We start from the raw sequence: 14,173 nt of genomic DNA on the forward strand, positions 1-14,173 counted from the left end.
AGTGTCACTGGGTGAGATGCAGCAAGGGTTACAGGGCCGGAAGTCAGGAGACTGACTTCCAAAACACAGGAGACTCCAAGGACCTCTGATGGGTTGCTCCTCTCTCATGAAATTGGAAGGTCCTGTCCCCTTGGGTACCCTCTGACCTGTTCTCAGCAGAAACTCCTGTGTGTGGCTGAGTTAGGTGGGCCGTAGGCCTTGGCTGTAACTCTTCCTGCCCCTCCCCAAGCTGGGTATTGGAGGAGGAGAGGAGCACAAGCTCTGTTCATCCTCTCAACCCACAGTGTGCTGGATGGGACCGATCCAGGGCACCGGCATTGCAGGCCTATCTTTTAAACTTTGTTCTCCTTCACAAGAAAAGTTTGTGGCCTTTATGACTTGCCACAGTGCGGAGAGAGCAGAGCCTCCCGATGTGTCCTGTTTTGCCTTCTCCACTGTCACACAGCCCCCACTTCTGAGCTCCAAGGCTCTCACCAAGCTGAGGGCAGTGGCACCTGTTTCTGTGAGCTTTCCTTTCCCATCTTGTCCCCTTCTCTCTCCTGACCAGCCTGCTTCCCCAGACACCCCCACCCCAACACTTCCCAAAGGGTCAAGGCTTAGGGCTGCAGCATCCTGATTGCAGCCATGGTAGGAGGCATTAAACCCTCCCGTTGCTCCACAGCCACGAATCAGTTTGTTTCCTTTCAGTTCTCCTGTTAGGACCCTGCAAGTCAGGGAGATGAAGTGCGAGCTGATTCTGGGATTTGACCCTTTCCCCCTCTTTAGCCCTCTAACCCCACTCCCAGCCTATCCATGGAAGATAGTTCTTCCCGCCCTGGCTGGTGTAGCTCAGCGGACTGAGCGCAGGCCGATGAACCAAAGGGTTGTGGTTCAATTCCCAGTCAGGGCACAGGCCTGGGTTGCAGGCCAGTCCCCAGCAGGGGACACATGAGAAGCAACCATACATTGATATTTCTCTCCCTCTCTCCTCTTCCCCTCTAAAGGTAAATAAATCAAATCTTAGGGGGAAAAAAGATAGTTTTCCCCCTATCTGTCTCTGTGGCTTAAAAGGCCAGGCTGAAGGTTGGGAAAGGGAGGTGCTGGCATTGATTGGGGGTAGGGAACCCGGGCTCAGAGAAAGCCAGACACAGCAGAACTATTCTTGCCCCAGAGCTGCAGGGTCCACAGATTCCAGCCCAAACCAGCCAATAGGAGAAGGCCATCTAATCCCAGAGAACTAAAGAATTCCCTTCAGTTATCCAACATTCCTGCTGGACCCCACTCCTGCCCCTATCCCCACCCCCTGGCTGCTTGGAGGAGCCCCAAGTTCCCCCAGAGCACAGTCTCACACTCCATAAAGTGAACTCCTCTTGACTGACCTTCCAAGCAGAGTTGAGGAATGTTTTAACACAGAGGTCAGTCAGTACTATGAACCCCAGCTTTGACATGTCAAGAAAGGGACTCTTTCAGTCCCCCTAGTCTTGGTCCCTTCCTTTCAGTGCCCCTACCTTTACATCCATGACTCCGCCCACCTCCGAGAAGAGGAGGGAGAGGGAAATCCAGCAGCTCTATCAGATACATGGGAGGGCCCTGCCCTCTGCAGCTGTGAAGGGGTTAAAAGGCTGGGCCAGCCACCTCAGCCTGCCCCTCCCAGGGATTAAGAGTCCTCTATAAAGGGGACTATCCACCCAGATCAGGCTAGGGGGGTGTCAGGGACCCAGGCATTGTGCCCATCCCCCCTGCCATGTGGGAACTTCGGTCAGCCTCCTTCTGGAGGGCCTTATTTGCTGAGTTCTTTGCCACCCTCTTCTATGTCTTCTTCGGGCTGGGGGCCTCACTGCGCTGGGCCCCTGGGCCCCTGCATATCCTACAGGTGGCTCTGGCCTTTGGCCTGGCTCTGGCTACTCTGGTGCAGTCTGTGGGCCACATCAGTGGAGCTCATGCCAATCCTGCTGTCACTTTTGCCTTCCTTGTGGGCTCCCAGATGTCCCTGCTCCGTGCCTTCTGCTATATGGCAGCCCAACTCCTGGGAGCCGTGGCTGGGGCCGCTGTGCTGTACGGTGTTACTCCGCCTGCCGTCCGAGGGAACTTAGCACTTAACACGGTAACTACCAGCTGTGTGGGGCTGAGGGAGCCTGGTGCCCTGACACCTGCCTGGGGCAGGTGGCTCGGTACCTCTGTACCCCAGGGGTCAAGGGCATTTTGTGTGTCTGCGTGTATGTGTTTCACGGTGGGGTAGACCAGCAGATGCTTTGGAGGGATAAGGAAGGCATAGAGCCCCCGACTGCAAATCAAGAAACCTGAGTTCTGGTCCCTCGTCCCAGAACGAGGATTGGAAGCTTTCCTTCCAATCCTCGCAGGTTCTTGAGGAAATTTCTTTTACCTATGGGACCTCAGTTTCTGCATCTGCAAAACTGGGTGCAGTTATTTCCAACAGTAGGAGAAGTTAGAAACAAATACAGTTACTATGAAAAGGGTTGTGTTATTCTTCGCCTCCAGGAAACTGATGCCATAAGGTGGGGGTGGGGGGGCGTCCTGCCTGGGGAATCTTGAGAAGGTTACACTGTGGCAGCCCTAATGAGCTGCCTCTCTTCTCCTTCCTTTGCCTAGCTGCACCCTGGGGTGAGTGTGGGCCAGGCCACCACGGTGGAGATCTTCCTGACGCTGCAGTTCGTGCTCTGCATCTTTGCCACCTACGACGAGAGGCGGAATGGCCGCCTGGGCTCCGTGGCCCTGGCCGTTGGCTTCTCCCTCACCCTGGGGCACCTCTTTGGGGTAAGGAGGAGAGGGGGCCCCTTCTCATTTAAGGATTCCAGGGCCCCCAAACCTTTCCCAACTTTTAAGGCTTCTTCCCACCCACCTGACAATCACACATGAACATTACCCACCTCCCCTGTATCACTCAGCACAGAGGAATCAACCCTTGTTATTACTCCCACCTGTGACTGCCGTAACTGGTCCTTCTCGAATCCAAGGTGGAAATGCATGCATCGTGGGTGGATGTGGACTTAGCCCGTGGATCCATAGTCTGTCCCCAGATGGAGCATCAGTGCCTTCACTCCAGTGTGGGACTCGCATGCAGTTGTCCCCTTCTTGCTGCTGGCTGGAGGCAAGGTGCCAGAACTCATGGAGAGAAGCTGGGTGGAGTGGAGGGAAGTGTCTCAGTTACAAATGTGTCTTTTGCAGATGTATTATACTGGCGCAGGCATGAACCCTGCCCGCTCCTTTGCTCCTGCCATTCTGACTAGAAACTTCACCAACCACTGGGTGAGTGAGAGGAGAGGAGCAAGATGCTGAAGCCCTCCTGGAGGGGTGTGGACCACAGGTTCCAGGTTTGGTTCCTGCTTTCCATCCGGATGTGCTGAGTGTGGTACCAGCGCCCAGCAAAGTGGGCTGCCACGGAGTTCGGGAGGCCTGTAGGAGCAGGAGTCAATATTCTGCTAGAAAGAAAGGCTCTTGCTCATGTTGCTCCTTTGCTGGTTAATCAGGGAATTTTACTCATTATCCACTGGATTCCAAAACTAGCACTGTCAGGACAGACGACAGAACAGGAGACAAAAACATCTACTCTCGGTGGTCAGGGTGTGAATGAACACAAACGGGCTGGGTCCCATCCAGTCCTTGCACTTTACTAGCCCCACGTGTGACCGTGGCAAGAGTGCAATCATTCTGCACCTCAGCTTCTCACTATAAAGCGAGCTGTTAGGAGAAGTAAGTGTGAAAGTTATGCGAGAAATATTTAGCCCAGAATCTGGTATGGAAGAAGTCCTTGATAAAAATTGGCTGTCTGTGTTGTTTAGCTATGTGCCAGACAAAACATGAAAATAACTCAAAAACATTTTCAGGCCGTTCTGTCTGTGGAGTAGCCCACTCTCTGTCTCACTGCTTCACTAATAAGTGCTTTCACTTTAAACTCTTTAAAAAAAACCCTTCTTTAACTACACCCATTTTCATGGCCACATTATTCACAATAGCCAGAGGTGGAAGAAACTCCAGTATCCCTCACAGATGAGTTAATAAATAAAATTTAGTATATACATATAATTGAATAGTATTTGGCTTTAAAAAGTAAGGAAATCCTGTCATATGTTACAGCACAGATGAACCTTGAGGATATTATAGTTAATGAAGTAAACCAGTCACAAAAAGACAAATGCTGTATAATCCCATTTATATGTGGTATCTAGATTAGTCAAATTCATTGAAACAAAGCAAAATGGTAGTTGACAGGGGCTGGGGAGAGAGGAAATGGGGAGTTGTTTAATGGGTGTAGAGTGTCAGTTCTGTAAGATGACAAGTTCCTGGAGACTTGTTGCCAGCAAAATGCATGTACTCAGCACTACTGAAGGCACACTTACAAATGGTGAAGGGCTCTAGCCATATAGTTCAGGAGTGAGAGTGTTGCTCCAATACGCCCAAGTCGCAGGTGCCAAGGTTATAGGTTCGATCCCCAGTCAGGGCACATACAAGAAGCAACCAATGAATGCACGAAAAACTAGAACAACAAATCAGTGTTTCTCTCTCCCTTCCTCTCTCAAATCAATAATAATAATAATAGAAATAGTTAATATGGTACATTTTATATTCTGTGAATTTTGTCACAACTAAACATTTTTCCAAAGTAATATATGAACTAGTGCCAACTAGTAACAACAACTAGAATGCACATGTGCTATGGGGTGTGGGGTAAAGGGACAATTTGATGAGTCAGAGGAGAAATGGTGAATTTTAAGGTACAGACAGTGGAACCATTTAGAATTTTAAAACACACACATGCACGCACACAAACAAACACTGATTTCTGCTTTAATGGTGCCAAAGCATGTACCCAAGTATGTCTGTTTCCTACCGATGGAGTTGGGAAAACAGCAGCCTTGCTCTTGGCGCTCTCCCCAAACCTGATAGTGCCTTTCCTCTCCCTGCAGGTGTACTGGGTGGGCCCGATCATTGGAGCGGGCCTGGGAAGTCTTCTCTACGACTTTCTCCTCTTCCCCCGGCTCAAAAGTGTTTCTGAAAGACTGTCTGTCCTCAAGGGTACCAGGCCCAGTGACTCCAATGGACAACCAGAGGGCACAGGGGAACCTGTTGAACTGAAGACCCAGGCCCTGTAGAAGCTGCAGTCAGAGAGAAGGAGTAGGAACCTTCTGGGTTTACACTGAGGGGCTAAGCTAGCCCCTGGATGAAGAAGGAGATTGTGGGGAGGGGCATGTACTTCTTTATTTTTTAATTTATTTGTGAGGGTTATTTTTTTTCTGTGTGAAATCTTTCAAGTTGCATTCATGAGCTGGTTGGTGCAAACTTCCCTTCCTCCCCACCCCACCTCTCTCCGCTGTTGTTTGTGCATGACCGTGTGTGTGAATGTGAGCAAATGTGGCTGTGTCTGAGTTTTGGGCACAGCGGGAGAAGTAGGGAAAGGAAAAGAGGGATCATTGTTTACCTTCCTTTCCCAACCCAGTGTGATGAGCTCAGGAAACCAAGCTTAAGTTCCTGGCCTTTACCCTTATGCCAGTCAAGTACATAGTTCTAAGTTTCTGAGGGAGCAGGGAAGCAGGGAGTACTCCTCACAGGAGGCAGATAGAAAGACGTGGGGACATGAGGCGTTCCAAGGTTGGGAGAAGGGAAGAGAACAGGAAGAGAAGAAATGCCTGTATTAGCCCCAGTTCAGGATGTAATTGTACCAAAGAGTTGTGGGGGAAGTTCATGGGAGAGTGTAGGCTTGCTTGTCTCAGGGATGTTTGCCCCAGGGGCTTGGTTGGGGAAGTAGCTCTGAGAAAAGTGAATGCTGGGGTTTGAACTGTTCTGTAGAGCCACATAAACCTGTCTACACCCAATAGTGGGGTTCTGTCTTCATTCTGGCATGATGGATCTCTTTGGAGGCCTTGGGCCAGTGAGCTCACCAACCAAGGGGTGGGTGAGCCTAGAATCTAGATAAATCCAGTAGCTGAACTGTTCTGCTTGATATTCCCAGCACGGCCTCCAGGCAGATGGTACTTAAGTCCCAAATGAGCTCCAGGGCAAAAACAGGCAATTGGATGCCTGGAGCAAAGGCAAACATGCAGACATGCTAGAAGGGAGAGGCTTTGACCTTCAGAGTTTTTATGTAGAACAGATCAAAAGACTTCAAATGGCATCTTTCTGCTTTTATCACTAGTTTTATAGTCTTCTTCCTTTTTGTGTGTGTGTATGCTTCTTTTCACTTCCCTCTCAACTGCCCTTTCACCTTCATCAAATCTCTTTTAACTTTTCTTATACCCCAGAAACTGATTCCTTCTATTCAAATACTTAATAATTAAGGACTTAAGTAGTCTTTTGAGCTCTATCTTTTGTTGTTGGCAAAATACGCTCCTCTCAGCTGAGGCCAGAGGAGACTCTCAACTGACCAATGAATATTTATTGTTGATCTCTTCCTTTTAGGAGCCTCCAGCATACTTCGCAAAATCTAAACCTATACCTCCAGTAAGACAGACACCCAGCCCCGCAAAAGACTACCGTTCCCAGTAACTCAATTCCACATTTCCTCCCAAATAAAGCCTCACTTTTCTAACTAACCATATAAGACTTTGGGATAATCCACTTGACAAGGAGAAGGGGAAAAATGTTTGTAAATTCACATCTAGTCGGATTTTGATTCCTATCATTTTTAAGTCAAAAGAAAATTCACTGCATTGTGATTTTAGGCTCAACGTAGGGGACCGACCCAGAGGAAACAGTTCTTGTACTCACTTCCCTTTCCTTACCTTATCACCACGCCCCCTACCCGCTCGGGTCATTTGGACCAATCCGACTCGCCCCGCGCCGTTCCTCACGGAAGCGGGGACCCGTCCCACTGAGCTAGGTGGCGGGAAAGCTTGCGGCCCCGCACCTGAGGGCCGCTGGCTCCCCGGGGACCCTGAGGACCGGCGGGGAGCGGGTGAGTGAGTGTGTGGATGAGATGGCTCTAAGGAAACTGTGCCCCTGCGAAGCAAAGGGACACTCTTGGAAGGTGCTGAGTTCCCGTTCCCGCCACCGGGTTTAAAGGCAAAGGGCGGGGCGCGCGCTTTAGGTGCGCACGCGCAGTTTCCCACCCAGCATCCTAGGTTGGGGGACACGGTGGCGTTCGTCACTCGCCTGGGACGTTTCTTCTTTCTCCTCGCGCCGGTCCACTGCTTGGTCCTCGTGCAGGGGTGGGGTTTTGATGGGAACGAGTTCAGAACCCGGAGGGTAGAACAGAACGTCCACTTCGGAACGCCCCATCCAGTTCAGATCCGAAAAAATAGATGTGCAGCTTTGTGGGAGCCGAAATACACTTAAACATTGGGTTTGTATAGTATGGATTTCTTATTCCCTTCCCTGCTTTCCCTGGGTTATAAGACTTAAGGGCGTTACAGTCTCTGTGTGGGTTTATTAACTGGACCGTCAGCCACCACCAGAGGTTCAGGCCTTTGGAACATCAGATAATTAGCTCCTTCCTTGAGTCTCTCAGTTCTTTGCTCTTCATGCGGCCAGGAGTTACCTTTATACAAAGTCAATCTGGCCATTCCAGATTAGATTCAAAACTCCTGTTAGGCCATCCACAGTCTGGCTTAAATCCTTAAGTGGGTGTCCATGGCTTTTCACAGTCTGGTCCTGACCCTGTCAGCTTCATTTTCTAAAGCTCCCTAACGTGTTTCCTGTCTTGTGCACTTTCCGACATGGAAAGGGTGTATCTGCATTGTGCTCTTTCATGCCTTGGTACCTATGCTCCTGAAGTTCCCTCTACTTGAAGTTGTGACCACTTCTCTGCCAGATAAACTTCTCTTTCGGGACTGAGCTCAGTTGTCCATCTGAAAACCCCTGTTTCCAGCTTTCCTGGGCCAAAGTAGTCACTTCTTTGTGTCCTTAAAGTACTATACCTCCCTTTATTATCAGTGGCACTGGTACAACTCAATCAAAGGTTCCTGAGCTCCTAACATGTATCTTGCACTGTACTGTACTCAGTGTCAAGTGGCCAGAGATGAACTGGATAGAGTTCCTGCCCTTGAGGAGCTCAGTCTGGAAGGAAGAACACATGTAAATGAGTCCTTTGCAGTTACAGGGTGACAAAGAAGTCTGCTTTGGCTTTCTTCCTCTGCACTCCAAACTGTGTTTGGTAAGCTTGTCTACTTCCACAACTTCACACACTATTCTGACATATCCTGATGCCTCCACATCTTCAGCCCTAACTTTTCCTTCCTCAACTTTGAAAGTTGTCTGCTTGGGCTCAGATTAGAAACCATACATTAAGTATCTACATTGTGGTGAACACAGTGATTCCTGATCTCAAGGAGTTTATATAACAGTGCTATTGTTAACAGGGATTGAGTTAGAATCACCTGATGAGCATTGCAGCACAGTCTTATGCAGGCCTTCCCCTCATCCCTGCCCATCCCCCACCACTGTGATTTAGTAACTAGACTGAATATTCAAAGGTGAATAAGAAACAATTCCTGCCTTTAGGGAATCTAAGGCTAATGGAGGGAGACAGACATTTTAAATAATCTCTTTAAGTGTTATGTACAACAGGAGCTGTAAATTCCATTACAGAACTTTATTAAATGGCATAAAGGAGAGGTCTGTTCTATCTGGAGAAGGCAGGAGGGAATGCCATTTAGGCAGTCTTAAAAGATGATTGGGTAGACTCCAGGGCCAGACGGAGGGGTGTTTTGAGGGAGAAGCTTAAAAACAGATAGATCTTGAAGGACTTTGTATTGTAAGCATTCGTGTCCACTGAGCTAGTTTTGTTTAGTTGTGCATGCTAATGGTAGATAATTCAAACAGTACTAAAGTGAAAGGTAAATATTTCTCCTGATGTAGACTCCGCCCCCCCCCCTTGCCTTTGGTTCAGAGATGGTAGTTGAAGATGGGGGTGTGGGTGAATTTGTGCAAGGAGGCTGTGTAAAGAGGAGGAGTAAAGGTGCAAACCTGCGGAGTATTGGCATTAGGGAGAGGAGGAGCAGCTAATATGGAGCCAAGGAAAGGTGTTGTTTTTTTTTTTAGGCGTTCCATGCCTAAGATGAGGAAGAGCTTTGAGCAACTCATGGGGGCGGGGTTTGTATAAAGAGATGATTGGAAACAAAAGAGAAATAACCAACTACAGGACAGAAAGTGATTGTCAGTCGTACAAACAGAGGGCTTATATTAGAAGCTAAGAGGTCAGGGTAGACATTTGAAATATGTATGTTTTTAGACTTGGGTGGAGGGAGTTCATGTCTGATGACCTCAGTTCCTAAGAGGAAGGAGGCAGGGAGATCAGGTGGGAGGTATGTGGGAAGAAGTGGAGTAAAGGGGCTGGAGGATAATGGTGCAAGGTAGGAACAGCTGTCCTCAGGGGAAAAAGAAGAGGGAGTGGACCAGGAACCCTGAAAAGATTTGCTGTGCCAGGCTGAGAGCCCCATTCAGGTTGGAAACTGCACGTTAGTTGTGTATCACTATGCGGGATTGTTTGGTTTTTTTCCAGCAAATCTGACTCAAGATTTAAGATCCTAGAAAGCGGGTGGTTTCACTGATCTGAGGTTGGGATCTCTTGGGGGTGAGTGCAATGAAAGGGAAAAAGACTGAAACCACGGAGTGGTGTGTGTAGTGATAGAATGGTGGAGTCTGTGGTCCTGCTTTGTGCTACCCCGATCTGATCGTTCTGTTCTTCAGCTCAGAGATCTTCAGTGATTCCCTGATCTGTGTTCTAAATCCTTGAATTGATAGACAAAGACAAGATTTTTCATAAAGCAGGTTCCAGCTTCCTTTCTGTTGCTTTCCTGTTAGACACACCTATTCATACTGGCTCTGTCTCTGCTTTTGTTCTGGCAGTTTTCTGCCTAAATGTGCCTCCTCCTGGCTGCCCAAATCCTATGCAGCCTTCTAAAGTCCAGTTCTAATTGCACTTCCTTGGACAAAACCTCCTTGGACAAAACCTCCGTGGCCACTGTCTCCTGAAAAGAGCCCTAGTTTTCCAGAATTTCTTTTTCACTATCACTTATTTAGAGTCTCTACTGTCCTTTACATTGTATGTTCCATATTATGTGGGTTTTATTTCTGCAGTAGAATTTTTTGGTGCCACCACTGCACTGGCACAACATCATCTTTTGCCGAGAAGGCTCTTCTGTAAGCACTTAGTGACTGTGGAGCCCAGAAGATGGAGCGAGGACGTTAATGTTTTGAGAGCTCTTCCTTTGTGCTTCCCACTCAGAAAAGCACTGGGTGGATACCAGTGCTTCTGAAATTATTCTGATGAAGGACCAGGTAGGGTGCCCCCCACCCCACTACCAAATTGTTGCAGATCATTCCTTTTTTTTTTGCCTCCAGCTTTATCAAGATATGATTGACATAAAAGCACTTTTGTAAAATGATAGAACTACTACTAGAAAAACTTTTCTCATTTTCTGTATGAAAAACATGCAAAATATAGGCTTTATTATTTGATTCAACAAAACTAACTTAAACTTCTGTGAGATGTTCTACACGCTTATGCTTTGTTTTTGTACTTAACTTGATGCAGACCTTGAACAGTGTGTGTCAGCAATGGTCTGCAGACCGTACTTTAAGTAAGGAGCACTGCTTGCCGTGAACTCATTTAAACGTCCCCATTTATTTTCTCAGTATACTGATAAGGAAACTGAGGTTTAGATTAAGCCACATGCTCAAAGATCACCAGCTTAGTACTGGAATTCAAATGCCAAATGTCACGGTTACCAAAGGGAACTGAGCCCAGAGCGAGTCTGCCTTGGGCCAGCTGGGAATATGCAGGTTCTTGACTTCGTGCAGAGGAGATTTCATGAGACGAGCCCAGCTGATATTGAGTGTGCTTGTTAAAGCTGGGGACAGCAAAACAAGGGCAGGCCTAGGACTGTAGAATCTGCAGGAGAGCCTGGTGGGATTGCTTTGGCTTCTGGAAACGAAAGGAGCTAAGGCACGGCTGCTGTCAGCTCACTGGAAAGTCAGAGAAAAGGGGGCCTTAGAGACAGGGTCAGAGTGTTAGCCCTGAACTAGCTGCCTGCCTCTGCTCATTGCTCCCCTGGTTACAAGCTTTGTGGGGACCCTTAGAGTTTAATAGAAAGAAAATTTACTTGAAAAGGAGAATCAAGGACTTCTGCCAAGATGGAGGCGTAGGTGGAAACAGTGTGCCTTCTCCCACAACCAAGTTTGAACACAACAAAGGTTTAGTAAACAAAGACGCAGCCAAAGTACAGAAAATTGAACTATATGGAAGTCCGACAACAACGAACCCAACAGATCAACCAGGACCAGTAAGAGGGGTGGAGCCAGCAGCGGAGCAGGGTTTGGGTAGGAAAGATCCCCTGACCCAGACATGCAGGCAGCCGGGGTAGCATCGAGGACCCAGTGAGGGTGCAGGGCAGGCTAACCACGGTCACACATTCGTGCGCAGATAAACCAGCAGAGGAGTGAGCAGTGAGACAGACCGCGCAGGCCCCAGTGGCGAACCCAGTGAGTGCGCAAGGTGGCGGGCTGACTGTGGTCGCACATTCGCATGCAGTGGGATGGACTGTGCGGCCCCAGTGGTGGGAGGCGGCAGAGGGGACCGCCATTGCTGTCCTCTGACCCCACCCCTACATACAGCATTACAACCCAGCAACTGAGTTGCCCTGCCCTGGTGAACACCTAGGGCTCCGCTCCTCATACGTAACAGGCACGAACAGTCCAAAATATGGCTTGAGAAGAACTCAAAGCCCCAGAGCCGATAACTCTAAGTGAAAAAGAAATAGAAAACCTCTCCGATGCACAGTTTAAAATACTGGTGATCAGAATGCTCACAGAACTGGCTGATTATAGTCACAAATTAGAGGAACATATGAAAGCTAAACTAATTGAAATGAAGGGAAATGCACAGGAAACCAATAATGATGGAAAGGAAACTGGGACTCAAATCAATGGAGTGGACCAGAAGGAAGAACGAAACATCCAACCAGAAAAGAATGAAGAAACAAGAATTCAAAAAAATGAGGAGAGGCTTAGGAACCTCCAGGACATCTTTTTTTTTATAAATATTTTATTTATTTATTTATCTTTAGAGGGGAAGGGAAGGAGAGAGGAAGGAAACATCAATGTATGGTTGCTTCTTGTGCATCCCCTGCAGGGAACTGGCCCCTCCCGGAAACTGGCCTGCAACCAAGCATGTGCCCTGACTGGGAATCGAACCGCAATTGTCTGGTTCGCAGGCCCGCACTCAATCCACTGAGCTACACCAGCCAGAGCTTAAACTATTGTTTTTCTGTTTTTTTTTTAAGATTTTTAAAAATTTATTTATCATTAGAGGGGAAGGGAAGGAGAGAAGGAAACATCAATGTATGGTTGCCTCTCGTGAGTCCCCTGCTGGGAACTGGCCTGCAACTCAGGCATGTGCCCTGACTGGGAATTGAACCGCGACCGTGTGGTTCACAGGCTCACGCTCAATCCACTGAGCTACGCCAGCCAGGGCCCTCCAGGACATCTTTAAACGTTCCAGCATCCTAATTATAGGGGTACCAGAAGGGGAAGAGGAACAGCCATGAGTGGAAAACTTATTTGAACAAATAATAAAGGAGAACTTCCCCAGTCTGGCAAAGCAAATAGACTTCCAGGAAATCCAGGAAGCTCAGAGAGTCCCAAAGAAGTTGGACGCAAGAAGGAACACACCAAGGCACATCATAATTATATTAGCCAAGATGAAAATGAAGGAGAGAATCCTAGAAGCAGCAAGAGAGAATGGGACAGTCACCTACAAAGGAGTTCTTATCAGACTGTCAGCTGATTTCTCAAAAGAGACCTCACAGGCAAGAAGAGGCTGGAAAGAAGTATTCCAAGTCATGAAATCCAAAGACCTACAGCCAAGATTGTTTTATCCAGCAAAGCTTTCATTTAGAATGGAAGGACAGACAAAGTGCTTCTCAGATAAGATCAAATTCAAGGAGTTCATCATCACCAAGCCCTTATTATATGAAATGTTAAAGGACTTATATAAGAAAAAGAAGATGAAAAATATGAACAGTGAAAGGACAGCAAACTCACAGTTGTTAACAACCACACCTAAAACTAAAGCAAACCAAGAGGACAGCTAGATCAGGAGCAGAACCATAGAAATGAAGAACACATGGAGGGTTAGCAACAGGGGAGTGGGAGGAGGAGAAGGGGGGAGAAGGTACAGAAAATAGCATAGACGGTAGGTAGAAAATAGATAGAGGGAAGGACAAGAATAGTAGGGGAAATATAGAATCTAAAGAACTTGAGACAAGTGGTCATAAACTAAAGGTGGGAATGGTGGGGGAGGGGTGCACAGTGTGGAGGGAAATGAAGGGGGAAATAGAACAACTGTAATGATATAATCAATAAAATATATTAAAAAAAGAAAAGGAGAATCAAGTGGTCATGCTCCAAGGAGGGTGTGCTGACTTCTTTGTCTCATGGGGTTTTGTCTCCTTTCCAAAGGTGGGGACTATAAGGGGATCTCAGGGAAGATCTCAATAGAATAGCTTCCATCAGCTTTTCCAGGGCCCCTTTCAGGGGCTCATTACACAACACAGCTGGTCCTGACGTCACCTGCATGGTTTTGCTGCTTTTCTGGGCCTGGAGCTAAAATACAGCTGAGGCTTAGATGTTATCTCTAGGGAGGAAAGGGTGGGGGGTCTAAACTATACCGTCAGCACTGGAGATATGCCAGGGGAGGACTGGCCACCCTGGGTGCGTCCTCCGACTCTGGTTTTGCCTGTTGCTACGCACCCAGTGACCTGTATCTGCCTGTACTTTGTTCTGCCAGTTAGGTCAGCTCTCTGTCTCAGTTTTCCCACTCTGCTTGTCAAGGGATTTTCCTAGCTTCTTATCATTCTGCCTCAATTCTCTTCATATTAGTGATTCTCAAAACTAGTTCTTCAAACAGGGTTGGTTTGGGGTAGTTTCTTCTTCGGCTTTATTTCATTTTCAAGAAGTGAGTTAATTTTCTCTTTTGAATGGCAAGTGTATTTAATAGTTTATTTTGTTTTCCTTTAATTCTTACATTTTGAGGCCTATGAGTATTAGTTTCAAATGAATATTGCTTCATCTGAACTACTTGGTACTTATATTTGGTGGGGAAAGTAACTATGTAACATCACTTTTAAATGTCCACCTCTGCTGGGTCTAAGATGTTTGGCAAAATTCTCATCTGTCAATGACAAAATGTGAAAGTACACTGTAATTAGTGTTTTCAGAAAATCAAATTTATCAGATTAAA

The 14,173-nt window shown here is 47.5% G+C and overlaps 2 protein-coding genes and 1 long non-coding RNA gene across 4 annotated transcripts in view; 2 read left to right on the forward strand and 1 right to left on the reverse strand.

Moving 5' to 3' along the window:
- The first annotated feature begins 1,660 nt into the window (after positions 1-1,660).
- On the forward strand, positions 1,661-6,527 carry MIP (major intrinsic protein of lens fiber). Of its 2 annotated transcripts, XM_037030039.1 has the most exons (5): positions 1,661-2,083; positions 2,590-2,754; positions 3,166-3,246; positions 4,905-5,112; positions 6,394-6,527. In XM_037030039.1, exons 1-4 carry the CDS (start codon positions 1,724-1,726, stop codon positions 5,088-5,090), a joined length of 792 nt encoding a protein of 263 aa, XP_036885934.1. In that variant the 5' UTR covers positions 1,661-1,723; the 3' UTR covers positions 5,091-5,112; positions 6,394-6,527. The 2 variants fall into 2 exon arrangements, with proteins under 2 accessions (XP_036885934.1, XP_036885933.1); XM_037030038.1 differs by lacking the exon at positions 6,394-6,527 and having other exon boundaries at positions 4,905-6,286.
- A 134-nt stretch (positions 6,528-6,661) lies between these two features.
- Positions 6,662-14,173, forward strand: part of TIMELESS (timeless circadian regulator) — a 29,191-nt gene continuing 21,679 nt past the window's right edge. Inside the window, exon 1 of the mRNA XM_037030033.1 lies at positions 6,662-6,889. The gene's annotated coding sequence lies outside the window, so the exon portion shown is untranslated. The remainder of the gene's footprint in view (positions 6,890-14,173) is intronic.
- Positions 10,258-13,896, reverse strand: LOC118975864 (uncharacterized). Its single transcript, XR_005064155.1, has 2 exons — positions 13,684-13,896; positions 10,258-10,724 (listed from the first exon to the last, which is right to left on the reverse strand). It is a non-coding gene; the product is annotated as an uncharacterized LOC118975864 (long non-coding RNA).

Source organism: Sturnira hondurensis, unplaced genomic scaffold (genome assembly GCF_014824575.4).
Source record: "Sturnira hondurensis isolate 20B ecotype Veracruz unplaced genomic scaffold, ASM1482457v3 Scaffold0020601, whole genome shotgun sequence".
NCBI lineage: Eukaryota > Metazoa > Chordata > Mammalia > Chiroptera > Phyllostomidae > Sturnira > Sturnira hondurensis.

Bases quoted from the DNA above. Each gene is read 5' to 3' on its own strand.
- MIP (XM_037030039.1), top strand. From the start codon at position 1,724: ATGTGGGAACTTCGGTCAGCCTCCTTCTGGAGGGCCTTATTTGCTGAG. The intron at 2,084-2,589 runs GTAACTACCAGC...TCCTTTGCCTAG, and splicing joins GGAACTTAGCACTTAACACG to CTGCACCCTGGGGTGAGTGT. The intron at 3,247-4,904 runs GTGAGTGAGAGG...CTCTCCCTGCAG, and splicing joins GAAACTTCACCAACCACTGG to GTGTACTGGGTGGGCCCGAT.